The sequence below is a fragment of the Erinaceus europaeus genome, unplaced genomic scaffold (assembly GCF_950295315.1).
Source record: "Erinaceus europaeus unplaced genomic scaffold, mEriEur2.1 scaffold_225, whole genome shotgun sequence".
Taxonomy (NCBI): Eukaryota; Metazoa; Chordata; class Mammalia; order Eulipotyphla; family Erinaceidae; genus Erinaceus; species Erinaceus europaeus.
Window position 1 is genome coordinate 139,201 of NW_026647713.1, and position 24,590 is coordinate 163,790.

Consider the following 24,590-nt stretch of genomic DNA (forward strand, 5'->3'; position numbering starts at 1 on the left):
TTCTCCATTTCTGTCTGTCCTATCCAACAACAACGACATCAATGACAACAACAATAACTACAACAATAAAACAACGTGGGCAACAAAAGGAAATAAATAAATTAAAAAAAGAAAGAAAGAAAGGTTTATTATCCTATGAAAGTTTCTGGTATTTGTCAAAAATGTTTACCTTTTCATTTTAATTGTTTTGATGTGCCTGATTTTTTTTTTTTTTAAGCTAGTTTAGCTTTTGAAATGTTGGGCTGTTTCTAGACTTTGTATTCTATTATATTATGCTTTGTATTTATTACTATATAAGCGCATATTGTATTAGGTCTTTTTATAGTAAATTCTAGAGTCTTTGCCTTTTCATATGTACATCAGAAAAAGAGTGTTTATATTTATTTTTAAAAAGGGGAGCCTGGAATGATATCAAGAAAAGCAGGGACAGCAACAATAAAAAATACATTAGTGGACTTCACTAGAAATTTTATACTGATCTGTTTTAAACACTACTTAACAGTAAAAGAGTGACTCAGAAAGTGGGAAAATAGATGAAAATCATAAGGAATTATTTTCAGTAGTATATAAAGCAGAGCATATAAGAAGTACAGTTCAGTATCTTCCACAAGGATGATTAAAATGAGTGATGGATTTGAATTGATATTTCTCCAAAAAAAGATACAGAAATACATGAAAAACTAAGCATTGCTATCATTGAGAGAAATTCAAAATCAGAATCACAATGAAGGGCTGGGGAAACAGCATAATGGTTATGAAAAAAGACTTTCATGCCTGAAACTGACATCTCAGGTTCAGTCTCCAGCACCAACAATGCTGTGATCTATCATCTATCTATCTGTCTGTCTGTCGCTTATTAAAATAAAGTAAATGAACTGTTTAAAAGCCCTACAATGGCATACTATTTAAAACCCACCAGAATGGCTAGTAAGCAAAAGAAAAAGAAAGCAAAAAAAAAAAGCAAGAGTCGGTGAGATTCTGGAAACATCAAACCCTTGTATAATATTGGTGAGAAGGTAAAATAGTTCATCCACTTAAAAAAATAAAAAATATAATTTTGTGGTAGTTCTTAAAAAAATTAATAAGAGGGGTTCCAGGTGGTGGCGCACCTGGTTAAGCAAATACATTACAGTGCACAGGGACCCAGGTTTCAGTCCCCAGGCCCCCACCTGTGGGGGCGGGGGGAAGCTTCACGAGTGGTGAAGCAGTGCTGCAGGTGTCTCTGTCTCTCTCCCTGTTTATCTCCCCCCCTCAATTTCTGGCTTTGTCTATCCAATAAATAAAGATAATAAAATATTTTTAAGACATTAAAGAGAATCACACTTTTATCTATCAGTTCCATTAAGTACCCAAAAGAATGGAAAAAGTAACCCAGAGAAATTGTATATCCATATTCAAAGCAGTATTAATGATACAACACCAAAGGTGGAGGCAACATGTATATGTAGGTAGATTATAAAAATTTGGCTTTTAATGCTAAATGAAAGAAGCCAGTCACAAGGACAAACAAATCATACATAATATGAGCTACTGTTATATTACTGTTATATTACTGCTCAACTGTTATATATATTGCTACTGGAAACCTGAACCTGGGGACTCTGGGACTTCAGGCATGTAAGTCCTGTGCTGTACTGTTGAGCTATTCCCCAGCCTTACACAATACTTTTAAACAGTTTTTATAAGTATCAAAATGTCAGGTTGAAGTGCTTAATTAGAACCACAAGAAAAGCTGAAGGTTACAGCCAAATTTGTTATTTATTGCAGTGCTGTAAAAGGAGGCCAAACAGTAAAAATTGCTGAGTTCCCAAATGCTCCAATTTTTCCTGTTGAATAGCACAGGTGAAGATTAAATGAATTAGTGCAAACATGAAGTAATATCTCTAAGGGAGCTCTTAACAAAAGATTAACTATTTAACAAAAGGAGCTCTTAACAAAAGATTAACTATTTCCCTAGGTGCTAGGGGGTTGGGGGGTTTGGTTGAGGGGACTTGGATGTAGAAAAGTCCTGAGTACAGTTTTAAAAACCACACAGTATGGAGATCTTCACAGGAGACAGTCAATGGAATAAATCCCTCCTGTTTATGACTTTCACATGGTTTTTATGTTATATTTTACAGTTTTGACAATGATTTTGTGTCTATATTCATGAAACTATTCTATGATTTATTTAATTGTAAATCCTATTTTGTTAATGGGACTTTACTAACCTTCGAATACAGTGCTGGAGATCAAATTCAAGAATCCCCTACGTGTGCTGTGCCTCGACCACCTCCTCTGCCTGTCTCAGTTTTTATTTGCTTATGAGAAAGTGAGTTAGAGAAATCTAGGCAAAGAGATGGCTCAGTAATCCATGGAACTCAGTTCTTTGATTTGTTGCTCATGTGTGTTGCCAGGGATTGAACTCTGGGTCTCATGCATATGAGGTAAGCTGTTCTCCAGCCCCCTTTCCTGACCCCTATATTGATTACATAAATTATATTTTCTTTCTAAATTATTTGTTTAAGATTATAATTGTTTTTATTTAGTAGTATTTGTTTATTTATTTATTTTTTAATTTAAGAAAGGAGACATTAACAAAACCATAGAATAAGAGGGGTATAGTTCCGTAAAATTCCCATAACCCAATCTCCATATCCCATCCCCTCCTCTGATAACCTTCCCATTCTCTATCTCTCTGGGAGTATGGATCCAGGATCGTTGTGGGTTGCAGAAGGTGGAAGGACTGGCTTCTGTAATTGCTTCCCCGCTGAACATGGGTGTTGACTGGTCTATCCATACTCCCAATCTGCCTCTCTCTTTCCCTAGTAGGGTGGGACTCTGGGGAAGCAGAGCTCCAGTACACATTGATGGGGTCGTCTGTCCAGGGAAGTCTGGTCAGCATCTTGCTGGCATCTGGAACCTGGGGGCTGAAAAGAGAGTTAACATACAAAGCCAAGCAAATTGTTGAACAATCATGGACCTAAAGACTGGAATAGTGTAGATGAGGTGTTGGGGGGTATTCCCTGCATGCGCTTGTGTACTTTTGCTTTCAGGTATATATTTTTCCCCTAGTTTATGGGCACGTGTGAACCTATGCTCTATCTCAGGGGACCTGGACTATATCTAGGTTTGGGGACTTTATTGGGGAGTGGACCACCTGGAATGGAATTAGAGAATACTATGAAAGGAAAGGTCTCACCCGAGTGATGAAGCTGAAGGGTTGTCATTCCACACCTGAAGTCTCTGGTCACAGTCTGAAGTGAAGCATGCTGGGGTGGCACTCGTTGCGTTATTGACTAGGTTGCATTCTGCAGATGCAATATTATTTGATTTGAATTGAGAGCAACATGAAGGAAAGTGGGCCCCACCCTAAGGTTCCAGCACTGGGGGAAATATAGGCTCTATAGTGGAAATGTTGTGAGGTTCCTGCTGTCTTAGGGTTCAAGAAGACAATGGATAGTTATTGTTATCATCACATTATTTGGTAATTGGGTTAACTTTGGAAAGTCCCTTTGTTAGGGTTTGCTGTATAATACCCAGCATCTTGTATACAGCTGTGCTACCGGTTGTTTCTGTTCTCCCTGGTCTAGGCTTTTGAGAGAGTCCACATATCAAAGACTCAGCCTATGTATTTAAAAGACTCAGTCTGTGTTTAAAGAAGTTCTAAATATCTGATCATTTTTCCCCCTCTCATATTAATTAAATAGTGGTTTATATGTTTACACTTTAATAGGAATGTACATAAACACCATTCCCACCACCAAAAGACTGTGTCCCATCCCCACCCCCCCTCTGCCACCAACCCCCAGCCCCTGTCGCGCCAGGTAGCCCAATGGCCACCCTCCCCTTCACCACAGGGTTTTTACATTGGTGCCCTGCTCTCAATTTAATCAGAACCTGCTTTTAGTTTCCCTTTCTGTTCTTCTTTCTCAACTTCTGTTGATGAGTGGGGACATCCCATACTCATCTTTATCTTTCTGACTTATTTAGGTTTTATTTATAAAAAGGAAACACTGACAAAAGCCATAGGATAAGAGTTATTTATTTATTTGTTTGTTTTACTAGCAAACTACTCAGCTCTGGTTTGTGGTGGCATGGGGGTTGAACCTGGGACCACCCAGCTTCAGGCATTAGAGTCTGCTTACGTAACCATTATGCAGTCTGTTGCCTCACTTATGCATTTAAGATTGATAATAGTTATTTCTTTTGTTGAATTCCATAGTGAAACCTTCTGGACCATAGTGGTATACAGAAGTTTTTTTTTTTTTTTTTTTTTTTTTCATCTTGTGTCCTTTTTAACAAGGGGTACTTTTCAAAGAATATTCATTTAATTACAGTTGTTGCTTTCTTTATTCTTTCTTATTCAAAAATGTACTACAGCTGACTGTTAGGACTTTTCTGCTGCCTATAATACATTTGGACCATGTACTTCTCTTCCATCTAAGATGAGGTTGGTACTCATCTTTACCCTTTTTAACTTATTTACTTTTGCTTTGATTGACATTTGGGCCCACATAAGATTATATAGTATGCTGTCATCTATTTGCATCAGAATTACCCATGAATAGTTTTTACCTTTTTCCATTAAGGTTAGGAGTTTGACCTTTTCCCCCTTACTTATATCTACCATAGTACAGTAGAATATGGAGCAGCCAGTTAACTCAGAATTGATGCTTGTTAAATTATTTACTGATGAGTTGCTAGATCTGTGTACATTTATAACTATGCAATTGAAATAACTCATCTCTTTGAGATAAGGGTGCTTTGTTATGGTTGATATACTTTTTTCAATTTAAAAAACCTTTTAAAATCATCTCCTTAAGGTAGGGGTGTTTGTTATGACTAATATGTTTTTTTCAATTTAGAAAACTTTTTTTTTTTTTTTTTTACTATAGAAAGTGATTTTGTGGGCTGGGTGGTGGTGTACCTGGTAGAGCACACAATTGTGTACAATAAGGACATGGGTTCAGATACCCGGACTCTCTATCTTGATTTCTGTCTATCCAAGTAAATACATTAAAAAATATTAGATCTCTATACCCGGACTCTCTTTCTATCTTGATTTCTGTCTATCCAAGTAAATACATTAAAAAATATTAGATCTCTATTTTTTTTTTTTGTTCTTTAAGATAGAGACAGAGAAGCCAGAGAGGCAATGAAAGAGACCACAGCATCTAAGCTTCTTTCAATAGGGTAGAGGCCAGGATCAACTTTGGGTTGAGCACATGGCAAAGCAGCACACTACCTAAGTGAGCTGTTTTGCTGACATAGCACAATCTCTTTCTAGGCTGCTTTGTTACTGTGTAGAATGGGATGATCTCTCTTGATTAACTTCTTTGTAATATTGAACAGATAGAGAAGTGGGAAATAGTCAATTCAGAACCTTTACTTCCTTTGATAAGTATCAAGAAAATAACTCTTTTAAAAATAACTATGTTAATATTTAATTTTGATCACATAAACTTCAGCCAATTTAAATATAGGGCATAATGACTTTTATTAAATTTGTGGAGTTATTCAGCCATCAGTTTAACCCTATTTTAGAGTACTTCCACTATCAAAAAATGCTATGCATAATTTCAGTCAATCCTACCATCAGCCTATGCAATCCTAATACATGTTCTTTTGTCACTTGTTCTTTATAGTCTGTTATTTTACTGATCCATTCTTTTTTTTTAAATCTTAATGCCACTGCGATATATGTTTTTGGTTATTTAAAAATACATTTTTCAAAAAAATTGAGTGATTATGATTGACTTATGGCTTATTGATTTTAGGTTTACAACTTAATTATATACATTGTGAAATGATCACTACCATAAGTTTAGCTAATAGCCATCGATATACAAAGTTAACTTTTAGGATCTATCTTTATCACCTCCCAGTTCATCTGTGGCCTCCACATTTCCCTACCCCAAACATACTTGCCCCTCACAACCACACAACCATATTTCTTCTCACCAAATTTGTGGATTTGGGATTTTAATTACACCCCCCCCCCCATTGAGAGAGACAGACACAGAAACCATAGCACTATTTTGACATTTTATGAGGTGCTGAAGATTAAACCCAGGGAGGATCCTATTCATGTGCTTTACCACTCAACTCATTCTGCAGTTCATTTCTTTGTTCTTTTGTTTTGCTTTTATAAAGCTAGAATGTATAACCTTAACATGTTAAAACTCCTAGAAGAAGTCATAGAGAATAATCTACTTGACATTGATTTAAACAAACTTTTTTTCTACTTTTTAAAAAAAAATTGTAAGATAAAAAAATATCAGCAGGACCATAGGACAAGAGGGGTACAGTTCTACACAATTCCCACCACCAGAGTTCCATATCTCATCCCCTCCTTTGAAAGCTTTCTTTTTTTTTTTTTTTAAATTTTTTATTTAAGAAAGGATTAATGAGCAAAAGTATAAGGTAGGAGGGGTACAACTCCACACAATTCCCACCACCCAATCTCCATAACCTACCCCCTCCCATGATAGCTTTCCCATTCTCTAGCCCTCTGGGAGCATGGGCCCAGGGTCTTTGAGGGTTGCAGAAGGTAGAAGGTCTGGCTTCTGTAATTGCTTCCCCGCTGAACATGGGTGTTGACTGGTCGGTCCATACTCCCAGTCTGCCTCTTTCTTTCCCTAGTAAGGTGTGTGTGTCTCTGGGAAGCTGAGCTCCAGGACACATTGGTGGGGTCTTCAATCCAGGGAAGCCTGGCCAGCATCCTGGTGGCATCTGGAACCTGGTGATTGAAAAGAGAGTTAACATACGAAGCCAAACAATTTCCCTCTGGGACCATGGGCCCAGGATCATTATGGGGTGCAGAGAGTAGAAGGTCTGGCTTCTGTAATTGCTTCCCCACTGAAGCACAATCCATACTCCCATCCTGTCTCTCTTTCCCCAGTGGGGCAAGGCTCTGGGGAAGTAGTTTCCTCTCCCTCATTGAAGCCTTAATTTATCATATTCAAATAGGTCAAAGGTTTTTATTCCCACTGTATTGGTGAGTTAATGCTTTACAATATGATAGTTGAGATTTTGCTCCAGTAAGTGGATTCTCTCTTTAGTATTCATAAAACTGAGACTTAAAATATCAGACATACATAACTTTAGAACAATATAAACTTAAAGTGAACTTACTCTCTAGATGTGGTATATACCACTAGTATAATCCTAAATTAACATTTAATATTGACATGTTTGGAAAGGTTGTTAGGAAATGTAGGGTGATAATTTTCCTAATAATTAATGAACAGTATTCTTAGTATTGTACTTACCTTAATACACAGAAAGAAGTAAGTCCATCAAAGACACAGCTTTGAGAACTGCAAACTTACTGTGTGATGGGCAGATAGCATAAACTTTCTTTTTTTTAAGTTTTTTTTTAATTATTTTTATTTATTTATTGGACAGAGATAGTCAGAAATTGAGAGGGAGGGGAAAGATAGAGAGGAAGAGAGACATACACCTGCAATATTGCTTCATTGCTCATGAAGCTTTTCCCCTGCAGGCAGGGAGCAGGGGCTCGAACCCAAGTCCTTGCATACTGTAATGTGTGTGCTCAATCAAGTGCACCACAACCTGGCCCCTGCATAAACTTTCTAATCCACCCCCCTTTTTCTATTTTATTTAATAGGACAGAAATTGAGAGGGGAGGGAGAGATAAAAAGGATGAGAGAAAGTGAGACACCTGCAGATCTGCTTCACTGCTTGTGAAGCTTCACTCCTACAAGCAGGAAGCAGGGACTTGAACCTGGGTCCTTGGGCGAGGCAACGTATGCACTCAATCGGATGTGCCACTACTTGGCCCCTAATTTCAACTTCCCTATTTCTAAAATGGTGACACTAACAAACTCTAATAGTGAAAGGGTTTGATGGAAAAATAATAATTCTTAGTGTGGCGATTTTACTCAGTGACTGAAATAACAGAAACAGCTTTCTTTACTCAGATTATTTTGTTGTTGGGCTGAGGAGATAGCATAATGGTTGTACAAAAGACTTGTGTCTGAAGCTCAGGTTCCAGGTTCAATCCATAGCACTATCTTAAGCCTAAATTGACCAGTGCTCTAGTAAAAAAAAAAACTGTAATAATACTAATTAAATTTAGAATATATATTTATTTATTGTTTATTGATATTGAGAAGTTATCAATCATTGCTAGTATTATTAGCAAAAATAATGATTTAAAAGTAATATTTATATGAAATAGAGCACTGAGCACTTGAACTCTGGCATATTGTGGTGTTAGGGGTTGAACTTGGAACTTGCATAAACATGTTGTCTCTTCAGTCCCAAAACATTGATTAAATATTATTTAACATAAGGAGTCTTACCTTAAAAGTATTAATGAAATATTGTAGAAAATATATAGGACTGAATTTGAGCAATTGGAATTTTAATTAAGACTTGTAGGCAAGAGACCATGTTTTCATAACTAATATGAATAACTTTTCTGGGAACCAGATCTATCACTCATCAAGTAATCAGTGTATCAGGACAATTTGAAAAATCTCCCATAGTTCTCATATTCTATGATTTTTAATTGCCATAGGTATGAATAAGGTATTTGGAAATAAAAATGATATTCAGGAGTAAGGAATCCTGAATAAATATTAACATAAAACCTCTCATCAAGAGTGCCATTAATTGTATTATTAACCCATTACATGGTCCTCACTTGGATTTTATATATATTATATACCATAACCTATTAGAACATGTGAGATAATGAGAAGCAATTGCTGTTCATTTTTTACTATTTAAAACATAGGTTTAAAAAACATGGTTTATGATACAAAATGGTGTCTTTTAATCTGAAGGACTTTCTCTTAGTTCTATGAAGTATTATAGGGTGAGCTTTTGAATAAGCTAAATATTTGAGGGTAAAGTTGACATCAAGGTGTTTTTCAGTATTTATGATAATTGTTCTTGCTTTATAGCTTCTAAGTGCTTTATGAATTTAATAGCTTTAAAAATATTCTTGATATTTTTAAAAATTATTTTAGTCTTTTTTTTTTTTTTTTTTGAGAGGATACCTTACCCTTAGTTTTCACATTTACTATGGCTTTTGTTATGGCAGGAGGCACTGTGGCTAAGGTGTTTGATTTCCCTCTATATATGTCATGGTAGGGGAGGGGAGATTTTATCCTGTGTCACCAGGCCAGTTTCTTGGCTTTGATGTCAATATAGGGTCTTCCTGCTGTTGTTCCAGCCTCTATAGAGTAACAGCATTGGAGAATTCCTTTCTCCATAGTGTTCAAAGAAAAAAGATTCACTTCCATTGCTGGGTGCCAGTGCCCATACTGCATTAGTTCTAAGTCAGGTTTTTGCCATAAATCCTGGTGAATCTTGTGGGCAGTTAAATATTTAAGGCCCCCAGAGTTCCCTACCTTCCTTCCTCTGGTTATGTGCTCTGTTTTACAAGTACCAAAATGGTGCCTGCTGCCACTGAGTAGAGCTTTTAAAGTCTTAAGAGCCTCTTCCTCACTCATGCGCACACTTGTCTGTACCCTCTTGTGGTTAAATGAATCACTTAGGAAATCACAGTTGTAAATTGGCTAGTTTTTAGCTTTTTATGCTATCAGAAGTTGGATGGAATTTATTTATTTAGCCGGATATGGAAGCTTGAGCCTATCAGAGGGCTTTAATTTCATCCTCATTTTTCTCCCCTTTAAACACTAGTGTGTCCCTGTGGGCAGTTCTGTATTCAGATTTACCCAGATCTACTTTCCTGCCACGGGCATTGTGCTCTGCTGGGTAACTTCCAATTTGGTGTCAGCCCTCATAGAGTATTGCTTTTTAAATCCTGAGAATGTTTTCCTCGCCCCTTTTCCCACACATTAACCACACATGTTTGAATTCATTTGTTGCTTTGCGATTTCTGAAGAAATCCTGGGTATATTTTGTTGATTTTTCAGGCGATTTTTGTTGCTTTTTCTAGTTGATTGGGCAGAACAAAGTGAGACTGCTGCTAATCCATACCCATGCCTCTGGAAGTCCCTGAGAGGAAACTCTGTAAAAAAGTAATTATATTTATCTAAATTAGAATGAATGAAGGTTATTGAATTTTTCCTTACTATTACTTTGCTCTTACTGGGCTTTACACACATCTGTCTCTATATAGCAAGCTTTCATTTAAAAGGAGTTTCCTTTAATTTGTATCTCATTTTCTAGACAGATCTTGCATATTTATAAGAAATTATGCAATAAAAATTAGATTGCCATTGTGGGATGACTTGCTGATTTTTACCATTGAACATAAATAGAGCAGTTATTCTAAATCATAGTGTGACTTTCAAACAGATAACCAATAAAATCATTGCACTGTGGTTTCCTGAAAATGCCATAATCCTTCAAATGCAACATTAGACTGAGAGATAACCATCAGTAGTTCCTGTACAGTTATGTAGAAGGATGAGTGAAAACAGGTTCTGGAAGAACAGTAACCTCCCTTGATGTGTGCATTTCCCATTATATTGTGTGACATGAAATGCTGCAGAATGATTTAATGTGGCATTTTATTTTGCTGACTCGTTTTTTGTTTGTTTGTTTCATTAAAAAGAAACTAAAGTTAGGATAGGAATGTAAGGGAAGAGTGACCAAGCACTGAAATCTATTATAGGAATATCTGTTTTCAAAATAAATAAATAAATATATTATGACTTTTGCCCTTTTACATTGTATGCTAACTGATATACAAAAATCATTTAGTTCTGTGATAGCTCCTTAATGGTGTTTGTTCTTCATTAAAAAATAATTTAGTTTGTTTTTGTGTTAGTCTTGGCTTACAAAGCAATATATATTTTCAAACTCCGTTTCACAGCTTTTCACAATATGTTCTATCACATTCATTATATAGTGCCAATGCCTCTCCACCATAGTCTACTGGACCATGCCTACCCTTGGACCCTGTCTACCCTTGCCTGTTACTTTCCCTTTATACTCTGGTAACTCCTATTCCACTTCACTATGAAGGTTTATCTTCATTTGACTTTTTCTTTTTTTTTTTTTTTAAGCATTCTATGAAAGAGATCATGATTTCAACATTTTCTTTTTATATCAGTCCCTATAGCATTGGTTTAGTGATAGTGAATTCCTTCAATTTTATTTGTCTGCAAAACTCTATTACTCCTATATGGTAATCTTGCCATATAAAGTTTTTCTTTTTTTTCTGGAGGTTCACTCTAATTAAAATTAAATCTATCATGATTGCCCTACATGACCTTTATACTTTGTATTGAGAACTTAGTTGATAAATTGAGAAAAAGGGTTCCCTTATGAATCTTTGCTTTACTCTTGTTACTTTTATTTTTTAAAGATTTCTTTTTTAAATCTTTTTTTATTTCTTTATTACTGGATAGATAGAGACAGGGAGAAATTGAGAAGGGTTAGGAAGATAGAGAGGGAGAGAGGCAGAAAGACACCTGCTGCCCTGTTTCACTACTCATGAAGCTTTCCCTCTGCAGGTGGGAACCAAGGGCTTGAACCTGGGTCCTTGAGCACAGTAATGTGAGCACTTAACTAGGTGCGCCACCACCTGGCCTCTCTTTACTTTTAATAAACTTTTTTTCTCTTTTGTCTTTGCTATTTTAATTTAATGTTTTTAGATGTGTATTTCTATTGGGCACTCTTACACCATCTTGGATCTCTCATCTGTCTCTTTCCTCAGTTTGGTAAAACTATTGACCATTATTTCATTAAGTAGGAATTCTGTTTCTTTTACTCTTCTGTCATTCTTGATGTGAACGGTGCTACTTTTGCTGGTGTCCAGTAACATTCCTACATTATATCTACTTGTTTAGTTGATTTTCTTTTTGACTTATTTATTGATTTTCTCTTTTATATTCTGTATACTGCTTCTACTTTGGCCTTTAAAAATATTTTTTGTTTATTGTTTAATTTTTGTATAGAAACAGAAATTGAGAGGAAATGGGGAGATAGATAAGTAGATAGACACTTAAAGCATTGCTTCCTTCACTGCTAGTGAAGCTCCCTCTCTGTTGGTAGGGTCCAGGGGCTTAAACATGGGTTCTTGATAATTGTAATATGGACACTACCAGGTGCAGCATCACCTAGCCCTTCTACTTTGGCTTCTTTTTGCTCATGGCAAAAAAAAAAAAAGTATTTTCTAAAACTCTAATGTATTTTTATAAAACTCAGTTATTATATTATCTCATGTCTAATAACAGATGAATGGCTAATAAAATTGTGTGTGTGTGTGTGTGTGTAGATAGATAGATAGAGATATAGATATATCACTACTACTACTCAGCTATTAAGAATGATGAGTTCATCTTCACCTCATCTTAGTTGGAGCTTGTTAAATGAAATAATTCAGGAAAAGGATGAATATGGGATGATCTCACTACTGGCAGAAGTTGAAAATAGAACAGAAAGGGGAAACACAAAATAGGACTTGGACTGGGTTTGGTGTATTGCAGCAAAGTAAAGGACTCAGGTGAACAGGCATTCAGGTTCTGGTACATGATGGTAGAGGAGAACCAAAGCTGGGAATGAGAGTGTATTAACTCCTCACCCCAAATTAAAAAAAAAAATAGTATGGAGTTACTCAATATGTTAACTGTAAAGATGTGAGTAGCCATTGAAGCCAATTACAATACAGTATATTGTAATACTTTTCTTTTTTCATTTTATTTGAAGGCTAATGGTTTACAGCATAATTGTCTATACATTGGCTCCATTTCCCAGCTCTTCGTCATGGATGTCTGCAAAGTACTTTCACCCCCAAACTAGGGCCCCAACACCCCCTCCAATCTTCTCTCTTCACATATTTCCTTCAGGTTCCTTGCAAGCTGAGGCAAAGATTGGGAGTTTCTGATCTAGTATTTGGCCTTTAGATATTTGGCCTTGGTTCACCAACATTGTTCTTATCAGTCCCCATTTTATACTCACTTTTCTGATGTCTTTGCTTCCGTTGTTGTTTTTGTGTTTCCATTTCTATTCTGCCACTGATGAATTCATTAAGAGTTGGAGTTTGATTGCTTCCTTTCTTGTAGGGTTCCTTTTTCAGTAATTCTTACAAAGCAAGATTGGTAGTAGGGTATTCCTTCGGTTTCTGTATGTTGGGAATGTTTTAATTTCTACTCCATACTGGATAGTTTGGCAGGATAGAGTATTTGTTGCTGGTAATCTTTATCTTTTAGTATAGTGCATATTTCATTCCATTCTCTTCTTGCTTCTCATGTTTGTGGTGAGAAATATGGAGATAGTCTGATGGTTCTTCATTTGTATGTCAAATTCTTTTTTCCCCTAGTGGTCTGCATTAGCTTTTCTTAGTCTTTGTTTATGGATAGTTTTACATGATTTGGTGTGGTGTGGACTATTTTGAGTTATAAGCCCCAGGTGTTCTTTTAGCTTCCTCTATGCTAATATTTCCAGCATTGCCCATGTGTGGAAAGTTTTCCTCTATGACTTTCTTGAATATGATCTCTATTCCTCTCTCCTTTTTATCTTCAGGAATTCCAATAATTCTTAGCATTATTTTTTTCTGATGGAGTAAGCTAATTCACCCAGACTTGCTTCATTTTTCATGAGCTTTTCCTCTCCAAAAGCCTTGCATTCAGAGGGTGTGGTGGGTTTTACCATCTAGCCTTGCTACTCAGTCCTCTAACTGAATTATTCCATTTACAAGCCCTCTAATTTAAGCCCTGACTCCCTCGCAGTATTCTAAGCAGACTATATATATGTTCTCTTGCTTTTTCATTCTCTACTGGACCCTGGTAGTTTTTATTCTTCTAATACTGTTATTCCAAGGATATCATGAACAACTTTAGGTAATAGAAAGGTACTAACTTTAGACATTGATCATTATTCTTTTATAAAGTCAGTTCTAAAATCAAAACAAAAACACAGAATCATTTTTGGTGATAGAGATAACCAAGTGACTTGTAAGTATAGTGATGTTAAAGCATTTAATTTTAAATTTTAGACCTTTCTATACTATTAAACTTGTAGCATGAAGAGATTAGAATCTAAAGAGGAAACTAGAAGATGGGTCTTGTGACAAAAACTTGAATAATTTGTTTGGAATGTCTTCTTACTAGTAAAACTTGGTGAAGAGATACTTAATTTTCAAAACATTCATATTTGGATAAGGGGGGTAGCCCAGGTGCCAGTGAATTTTTTAAAAATTAAGGTGATATACTAATATTTTGAATTAACAAATTGGTATACTTTTTCTTTTATAATTAATTTTTTATTGTGTTAAATGTATGAAATTATTAATCTGCCTTATACATTTAGTATTAGGTGTATGGCATTCAGTGACTTTCAAACCTACATCAGTACACTAAATTTTTAATATTTCATGATTCTTATTTTTATGTTATGTGTTATGAGCATATGAATTGTAAAAATTTCTTTTAAAAATAAATGCATGAGAGACAGATAATTTGAATTTTAAGAAAACAGTAGCCTGAACTTGATATGCATTACATAGTGAAGTGTGGTATTCCTGAAGTTAGTGATTTTAGAGTAGTAAACACCATAATTTGAAATGCTTATAACAGTGAAATATTTCTTTTCTCATTTACTTTTAAGTAGTTATAATTTTGAAAAATTCTCCACTGCTTTGTGTTAATATTGTTATGAAGAAGAGAATACTAAGTGATTTTAAGCATAAATTGTTTGGAAAGACTAGAACTTGAGTTACAGTTCATCTAGGTCCTTGATGGATGAATTTCCTTGAATTAATTTACCATTGAAATAAAGTCATCAACCTCATTAAAAAAATTTTAACAGCAGCATTCTAAAATAAACTACAATGTCTTGAAAAGGAACTGGAAATTTGTAATTCAACCATTCATCTAACACTTCAGTAATCTACCCAGTATCTTTTACTAAGTGACAGGAAAAGAGCTTCTGGCAGGGAGAGAAATGTGTAAGTAACTGATTAACCCAGTTTTTTTTTTCCCTAGCTAATCTAATTTGATTTTAAGAGGGTGAGGGGTCAGAGCAATTCTCTGTTATATGTGGTATATGTGGTATATCAAACCAGGAACTTCAGGCATTCAGGTCCTCTGCTCTACCAGTTGAGTCATCTCTTTAGCCATTTGATTTCCTCTTGAGGCAGTTCTGTTAGCAATTTCACTGTCCAGGTGATCTCAAATGTCTATTCTTTAGAATTTTCAAGAGTTCTAGGAGCAATACCAAATATGCCGTTTCTTCCCATATTGGACACGAGCTATGTTGTTTTTCTAGTTGCTCTTCATTTCTTTTTAAAATCATCTATTCTGTTTCATCTGTTGATGTTCTAACAAGTTTCAGTTTGTGTTGGCTTAATATTGCTTTGGACAGACAAATTAAAGTAGATTTCTAGATAGCTAACACTAAGTTCCTATCCCTATTGAATACAGATATCTTTTGGTTTGTTTGCTAATTTCCATCATATTTTATGCAATGACAAGTTAATTGTACTTAAAAATCATTCTATTGGGAAAAATAATGATTTATAGGATAGTTGTTGGCACGTAGATACAACCTCATCTTCCCTTGGTAGGTATCAGCACACCACTTGTATTTTCATGGTAAATGATGTGGTTGCTTCCACTTGCATTATGCTTATCTGTTAATGTTTAACTAAACAACAAAACACTTTTCAGAAATGTGTTTTGTTGTCAAGTTTTGTGTTTTGTTGAGAATGTGTTTAAAGTCTTCACTTAGAGACTCAACCACTGAGAAAAGTTAGACTGTTTAGAAACTTAATTTGTTAAAGGAATTCAGCTCTTCCTATTTTCCCTGTAGTCAACAAAGGAATCATTTCTTTCAATTTCTCATTTGTTAATAGCTTCATTTCTTTGAAAACTATATTTAAATTGGTTTCTTGTACATTTTTTTTCTTTTGCTTTTATTGATGGTTATTCAATTTGGCATGGTATATCTTCTCAGTAGTACCTGTCTGTGATTGTGCCACTTTTCACTTTGCTTTTCTCAATAGAACTTAGAAGCATTAAACACATCTAATAGTTATTTTTTTTCTGTGATATATGACTATTGAAAAAAATCGCTTCATCATTATTTTCACCATTATATTATGAATTCTTATGTTTACCATAGTGAAATAAAATGCTTCAGATAACTGAACACCTTCTCTGAAAAAAAAGATGCAAAGTAATATGTTAATATGTGTCCATAGGGACATAAATGCAGAAGACACTAGAGAAATGAATTTTGAAATTATGGCATAAGTTAGTATACTTATTAATCAACGACCACATTTTTAGAGGAAGGTATATTTCCTGTCATTTTTTTTTTGCATAGCTTACTAAAATAGCTTTGGGTGCTATATTTTTCATAACTATAATCAAGCTTTTCTAGTATAACCTTTGAAGAAGGAAGATAGTTTAGTTTAATCACAGCAAATACAAACTATTTGAAAATTTTCTCCCTTAGATTTGATTGTATCTAGAACTAGCTCTGTGATGTAGTTAATAGTTGTGCTTGTTTTAGCATGCACACACACATGCTTTCTTAAGTTCTTTTGCATATTTGATGAAAAATAGCAAACTAGTATTTCTTAAATATGTATAAATTACATACGTGTTTGCTTATATAAATAGAAATCTGTCATCATTTTAATAGTATTCCTTTCTTCTAGAAAGACTGGTTTATTTTGACAAAAGTAACAATAGCAAAAGTAGTAATAATAAAAATAGTACAAGAGGACACAACTCTATGTTTTAAATGATAAAATAGTTCCATTCTAACCAGTAAGAACCTAGACACAAGATCATGGCATTTACCTTTAGGATATCTGTTTCTTTATACCAGATAATTTGCTTTTTTAATCTACTATGATATTGTTAGTATGTTTCATAAGATAGTGCAGAGCTGCTATGATCTCTAAATGTTAATATTCTTTTCTTATCACTTTACTGTGTAGATACCCTTCATGAGACCCAACTCTGCCACAGCTCATCCTCGGAGGCAATCGTGGAAACCTCTTTAATAAGTGATTTAAAAAAAAGGATAACTTTTTCAATAGAATTCATAAAGTAAAGGAGAACAGCTATCTTGTCCTTTTCATAAGCTTACCACTGCAAAAAGTTTGGATAGAATGTAATTATTGCGGTTTGCTACTTGGACTGACAAGGCAGTTAATTTGTTTGTGTGGACTTTTTCCTTCTTTCTTTTCTTTTTCTTTTATCTTTTTTTTTTTTTTTTTGCACTAATCAGAAACACTTGATATGTGCAATGTTGAGAAATACGAGATACTGTCTTATAAGAATTGTCTTAGTAAGTAATGTCTTTCTGCTTCTTTGGCAAGTAATGATATACTATGTTTAGACTTATTGAAGAGTTATAATGGAAGCCTATGGAATTTAATCGTGATGTGCTACTTCCTTTTATTATTGAATGATGCCAGTAACAAACGAGGACAATATATTCCATTAATTGACTATTATATTTCATCCAGCTTAATACATATATGTGAAGTGTTAAATTATACTGATAGGCTCTTGTTTATAAAATTCAGCAAAAATGAAAACTCATGAAGTATGATATTCTGAATTTGATTCATTAGTGCCAAAGCACTAGTATTATTAGCATGATTTTTTTTTACAGTTTCAGATTCTGAGCTCATAAGTTAGAATATACTCATGCTGATCCTAGATTTTTTTTTAGTACAGACCAGTTCTACTCAGTGCATACTGTTGAACATAAAATTTGTATTAATTATAGTTTTATTTTCTTGATCTTAAATATGATGCTATAAAATAAGGAGGGAAATACAAAGCTTATTGTCCATACTGCCTGTCAGCTAAAAGATCTTCAGCATCTGTATCTTTCCAAAGGTATATAGAATTGCATTTTTAATCTTCATTCTTTAATGATGCAGATTTAAATTAACAGCACAAATATGTTGAATATACCATGTCATCATCTTGAACTCATTTAGAAGAGACTCTTTGCTGTAATTGAAATGTGCATATTGTAAATTGTCTACATGTCTCTTGGAATTTTGTGATTTATAACTGTTTTTGGATTTTTTTTTCAGGTTTACTGGCAATTGTAAATAGTTTAACCATTAGGGACAGAGTGGACAATGTTAGAATTAATAGCAAGTGTAAATATAAATATGCTAGTAATCTATACTTATAGTAAGGAGTCATTGTTGGCTATAAGGTTATTAAAAGTAATGTGTATATGAAATGTGTATAAGCTGAAATTAACTTACTAAAAGGTAACATTAGAGATAAAATATCAATAATCAGTAACTTATAGCAAAACTAAGAGGCTTTTTTCCCCAAGAATAAGAAAATAATTTTTATTTCTCACTATGTAAGTGTAACAGTGTTGATAATTGTTACTACTGCTGAAGTCCATCTGATCTTATGAAAAATAACTGATCCCCATTTTCATAATAGTATATGCTAATGTACTAGGTACTGACTCTCCTTTACTACTTGGTAAAAAATTACTAGAGTCATTTTATTTTAGATTTCTTGAGAAATCTTTAAGCCTTGTATTCTTGATGCACTATTAATCCAAATCCTTTCTAACTTGATGCCAATTAAAATAGTACATTGTTATAATCTTTCTTATAATCTTCAGTGGTAGGTATATTATTCTATACTTAATGCTGTTCCTAGGCATTTTGTCACACATCATAAAACAGATTATATAATTCATAAGCTTACTTGGTCCTGTAAATGGTATTTGGAGTAGGAGAATTTTTAGAAGGAGCAGAATAAAACATTTTTTCTCCTAATAATCTCCTAAATGTTTTCATATCTCCACAGTGCAAATTAACTTTTCTCTATAATTGGGCTAATTGCTATGTATATATGTTACTGTAATGTGCACTTCAGAAAAAATTCACAAAATAGTTCATATTTCACAGATGTATAAGAGCAATAGTAATGGGGCTAAATGACAGCTATTTATTACACAGTAGAGAAAGAAAAAATCAATAAAATATCAAGAAGGAAATCGATCGCTCTGGAACACAAAAAAATTAATATGTAAGCATATTATAATAGTATTCAGATTTTCTTACTTGTAAACAGAAAAGATTGGTTAAAACACCAGCTGCTGCCTGTTTCCCTTCCTGTCTTCCACCCCACCTTGCTTTCTCCTGCTGCTTCTGATTTAGTTGGACTGGGTTATGGCTTGAATTTTTTTATTTCTAGCAATTATCATATATGCTGTATAGTTATATATATACTATTGCTGATACTGTTGGCTAGGACACTTATTTGAGGCCTGTTCATATATAATATGAGGGAGGTGTGTGTGTGTGTATGTGTGTGTGTATGTGTGTGTGTTGTACACAATATTAATTGACTGAATATAGCTTTAATCTCCTGTAAAAGGCCCTTCACTTTCAAGAATATTTGTGTCTGGATATTCATTTATACTAATTTCACCTACAACACATGCAGTATAATTTCTTTATTTTTTACAAATTCAGTTAAGCACTACTTTAGATATAAAAATGAACCAAGGAACCGGTTCTTACTTTTGTCTATAATTCAAAAATTATTTTGTTGAAAAATATATACAGCTAGGGTTATAGTTGAACATGAAATACAAAAGTAATTAATTTAGTAATTATTAAGTGTTAATTTTTTCATTATTTATGGAACCAGACCATTATTCATGCATACATTTATAGTTTCACTGCTGCTGGGCTTTTTTTCTTTAATAATTTTATTTATTTATTTTTCATTCTGATAGAGAGGGAGAGGTGCCCACAGAAACAGTTCTTTTGGTGCTGTAGTGCCTCCTAAGTGTTGTTTCAAACCTGGACTGCATGCATAGCAAGGCAAGAGCCCATCCTGGTGAACTATTTCTACAGCTTTATAGATCTTAAATTTAGAAATGATAATATTGTTCATATGTTTCTTCACTACTTAGCTGCCTTTACATTTATGCTGTCAAAGTAGATTGGTGGTCAATAAAGGTAATATATTCACATGGGTTTTCTTATTTTTCTATTAATTAATGAGATTATGCTTGGACAATTTATGTACGTTGGCAACATTTTCCACTGTATTTAATTTGCAAAATGGGGATCCTTTGCCATATACATTTTAAAAATGACATTCTGAACTAAAAATGGTATATTAATTTTTCAAGAGGGTTTTTTTGTTTGCAATTAAAGCTTAAGAAATTTAACTTTAGAATTACATTCATATAAAGGCAGAATTGTTTTGCTGCCTATCTTGAATCAAAATTTTGCAAAATGAGATGATATTAAGAATTGTGATTAAAAGCATTTCCAAGGTGGACATACTTTGCAAAAACGTAGACCTGTTTACCCCAGTGTAGGGCTGCTGGTAAGGCTCACTGCTGTTTAGATACACAAGGTATAATGAAATTGGATATTCGTGCTGGGTTTTGTAAAGAAAATGAGATTGATCCCCCAGTCATTATTTATCTAATTTACATTGTAAAATTGAGATCTAGGTTATTGGTTAGAGTATAATTAGTTAATTATGAACAAGGAAATTTTAAGTTATGTGGGACTTGAGCAGAGCAGGTTATACTACTGAAAAATTTACAAGGCATGTGCATATGGAGATGGGTTTATTAAAGAGCAAAGCAGACATGTTTCAGTTCTGGAGATAGCTAATTCTTTCATGCTGTCCTCAGGTACTTGACCTTATTGCTTGTTTATGTGGATTCTTTTGTTTCCTGATTTATTTACTTATTTATTGTTTCATTTTTAATCTTTTAATGTGGCTGCTAAGATAAAACTAACTGAATTGATCCCATTATTATTTATATTTGCCTCCAGGATTATCACTGGGACTTAGTGCCGGCACTACAAATAACACTGCTCCTTGTGGCCATTTTTTTTTTTTCCATTTCATTGGGTAGGACAAAGAGAAATTGAGAGAGAAGGGGAGATAGAGAGAGAGAGAGAGAGAGAGAGAAAGACACCTGCAGACATGCTTCGCTGCGTATGAAGCAACCCCTGTGCAAGGTGGAGTGGGAGCTTAAACTTGAATCCCTGCATGGGTCCTTGTGCTTAGTACTATGTGCACTTAGTGCACCACCAATCAGCCCTAATCTCATTATTTAAGTGATTGTTTGATTTATTCTCTGACAGTTATCCAGATTTTTTCAATAATTATTTTCCATTAATACTTTATATAACATAGTCTTGCCACTCACTCACTATTGCCTATGATAAAAGTTTACAGTGGCTTTAGTGAATATATTGAAGGCCTTCGCATTTGTCTTTTACTTCTGAAATTGGAAGTAGAGAATATTTTAATTTATTTATTCTTTTTGTTTAGGAAATGCTCATATAAGTTCTTTGCACTAAAGACAATGTAAAATATGATGAGTAATGTTTGTATATGAAATGTTATTCTGATATTGTTAGAATGCAGAATGTTGTTCAAACTTACTGTATTACTTTAAAAAGGGATTTAATTCACAGCCCATATCCTGCATTTTCTGCGTCTGTTAAAAAGAATAATTGAAATAACTCATTTTTTTATGAAAGAATCTGTCAGCAATGTTAATATATTTGTGTAGATGTTTAAGCTTTTAGGGAGATTTTTATTTAAGTAACTTTAATGAGACCAAGTCTTTTTATCTTTCTTATTTAGAATTATTCTTGTTGAAAAAAAAAAAAAAACTAAGACAACTCATCAATTCCCTAGATTTTCAGTATTAAGTATATATTTTTATGAGTCATTTATTTTATTCTGTATAGACTTAGTGGTCATTATTTTACTCTCCACACACGAGTATTTAAATAAAATTTCCATTGCTATAAAAATACCTATGATTCTGGATCCCCATGATTATGAAAATAGTTGCTTATCTTCTTTTTTTAGTCTCCTTTTTGAATTTTTTATCTTCCTGAAGTTTTACTTATTATCTAGTTACAAATTACTTGAATAGGAGTACTTACTTAATGGTTTTGGTTAGTTTAAAAAAGTACTCACTTGATATTCTCTAGTAAAATTATTATTAGAATTTAAGGAAGTCTTTAAATGTAAGGGAACTAAACTCTTTGGAATACTGACTTTTATCTTCTAAGTCTCTGGAAGAATTAGATCAGTTGTTTATTTTTACTTGTATGCATATTCTCAATAATCACAGAAACACATGGCTGACTTCTTGTCAAAACACATAGAAACATAAATCATTTTCTTCCTCTTCTTTGTCTAGGGTGCTATACTTAACCATATTCTAAGTAAGTATTTTAAGTACATATGAGATACTCATCTTGTCACTGTATTTTGTTAATGTATAAAACACCCCATATATGAATATCATATATATATAACTTTTATTATTTATAGCTGTATCTGTTATAAATCGGAGGTCTAGCAAATTGCATCTAGTAAGAATCTAACTTAAAAAAAATCAAGTTTTCTCTTTATCTTACAGGATTCCTTTTATCTCATTTTAAAATGTGATTTTAGAATGCCATATGGTGTTAATATGCTCTATATTTATTGGTTGTCTAAATAACAAGCTTTTAAGCATCTAATTTTCATTTTATTAAAGTTGCACTGTTTATAGTTTAGTATTCTCTTAATATTTTTAAGCATTGTCTTTCTATTTATGTGCTATTTGTATCTCATACTAGTCTGTTTTTATTACATAGATATTAGTGTTATTTAATAAAGTATATTATGTTACATGGGCATACTTTTGTGGATCAGTAACTTCTTTTGAAAAAGACCATAAATTGTAATTTGATTGAAACTCCTTTAAATCTACTAGGCAATGGAATGATGGCATATTCTTATGAGTTTCTGATATTTGAGTTTTTAAAGTGATCTAAGTTTGTAATTAAGCCAATATCTTTTGGTGACAAAATTAGCTGAAATTTACAATGTACTCCTGTGTATGAAATAAATAATTCACTATTTTGGCCATCGATATTATTCTTTGATGTCTAGGCATCTCATATTTGTCTGTAGGATATTAATTCTTACAAATTCTGCTCAATTTGACTTGTATTTCAGGATATTTTGTTACCAGTATATAAGGATATGGGTTTCTTCAATTCTAGTATAAAAACAACTAGATGTTTTTCTATATAGAAACAATTTTAAGTATATCTAGGGAGAGTTCCTACAAGGCACTAGATTCCCAGCCTTCCTTTTACATCTCACCTCCTTCCAAGTCACCAGATCTGCTGACATGAGCCATAGTCCATTGTGATTTCACCCTGTTTCTTTCCTTAATTTTGGCAGTTCTACTTGTTAGTTTTTTTAATCTTAGAATTGAGTTTTGTATTTGCTGGGAAATGACTAAAATTTGAGAGCATTCACACATCACCCTATAATTCTGAAGCAAATTAATTCTACCTTTCCTTTGGAACCTATTAAAATACATTAGAGTTCCTCATATAGCCATTCTCAAAGGTGTCATTTAATGAAGGAATCAGTAGGGATTAAGTCATTTCCAAATGGCATATACATAAATATTTTCTTCTGTCAGCTACATACTGGAACTATATCAGTATAGCAAACTTATTTAATTTTTTGACTGTAAATCTGAAGATGGATCAAGAAATTCCCACATATTTGAAGGTGAAAAACAATGAATTATGATTCATCTATATTCATAGTAATGTTTGCCTCTGTTACATGCTAGGAATCATAATTATCAAGGTATTATAACACTGAGTTATAAATTTTTTAAATAATTTTTTAAATTTTTATTAATTGGATAGAGAGAAGTTGAGAGGGAAGGGGGAGACAAGGAAACAGACACTTTTCCGGTACTGCTTTTAACCACTTGCAAAGCTTTCCCCCTCCAGGTGGGGGACCAGGGGCTCATATCTGGGTTCTTGTGCATTGTAATACTCACGTGCACTCAACCAGGTGTACCACCCAGCCCTTTGAATTATAAATTAAATGGGAAAACATTAATATGATAACTCTTGCTTAGTAGAGCTAGGCCCTATTTGAATTTGACTGTGTATTTGTTTCTCTTAATGTGAAAACGAGGGATTTGAACATCTTATAAGTTTAAATGTAATATTGCTGTAGTTAATAAAACTATTATTTTTACTAGATTTCATTTTACTTATAGCTAGAATAGTTAAGGTAAGCATTTTTTCAGATTTATGTATTGAGTTATTGAGTAAAAAAGAACACTTTTGGAAAAGCACATACTTTAATGTGTAAAGAATTATGGAGGGAAAATTTATAATTTTATGACATTGTTTTAGAAAAAAATACTTTTTAATTCTAAGAAAGCTCAAAGAATAGAGGAATATAATTTCATATTTAAGATTTATGCATCTTTGTTACTTGTTAAATTTTCATCTTGTTTTTCCAGCTGATGCAAAATTCATTTTTACAACACTGAAATAATACAGTTTTTTTCATTGTCAGCAGGATGTTTTTCTGAAAAGAATAGGTATGATAGTTTTCTTAGATTTTGTGAATTTTAGGTATCTAAGTACTAGCAGATTCTTTGAAAGTACTAAAAAATAATAGGTAATTTTTTAGAAGATTTACATATGAAAAACATCAAGTTTTGATAGATATTTATTTTTATTTCTTATATTAGCATGCTATGAGCACTTATAATCTAATTTGAGGAGAGTAATGAGGTATAAACTATGCACTAATTATTGTTAGTATACTCTAACAGAATTCTAGAGTTTC

General features: G+C 33.4%; 1 protein-coding gene across 7 annotated transcripts in view; it reads left to right on the forward strand.

The window, feature by feature from the left end:
- The window catches only part of PHF14 (PHD finger protein 14), a 167,955-nt gene that overhangs the window by 80,338 nt on the left and 63,027 nt on the right, over positions 1-24,590 (forward strand). The window contains exon 17 of one of the 7 annotated variants that reach the window (XM_060184289.1): positions 16,877-19,912. The exons of the other annotated variants lie outside the window; for them this stretch is intronic. Within the exon in view, the coding sequence (XP_060040272.1) occupies positions 16,877-16,889 (13 nt within the window). The 3' untranslated portion in view covers positions 16,890-19,912. Of the gene's footprint in view, positions 1-16,876; positions 19,913-24,590 lie in introns of those variants that run through there. 7 annotated transcript variants of the gene reach the window in all.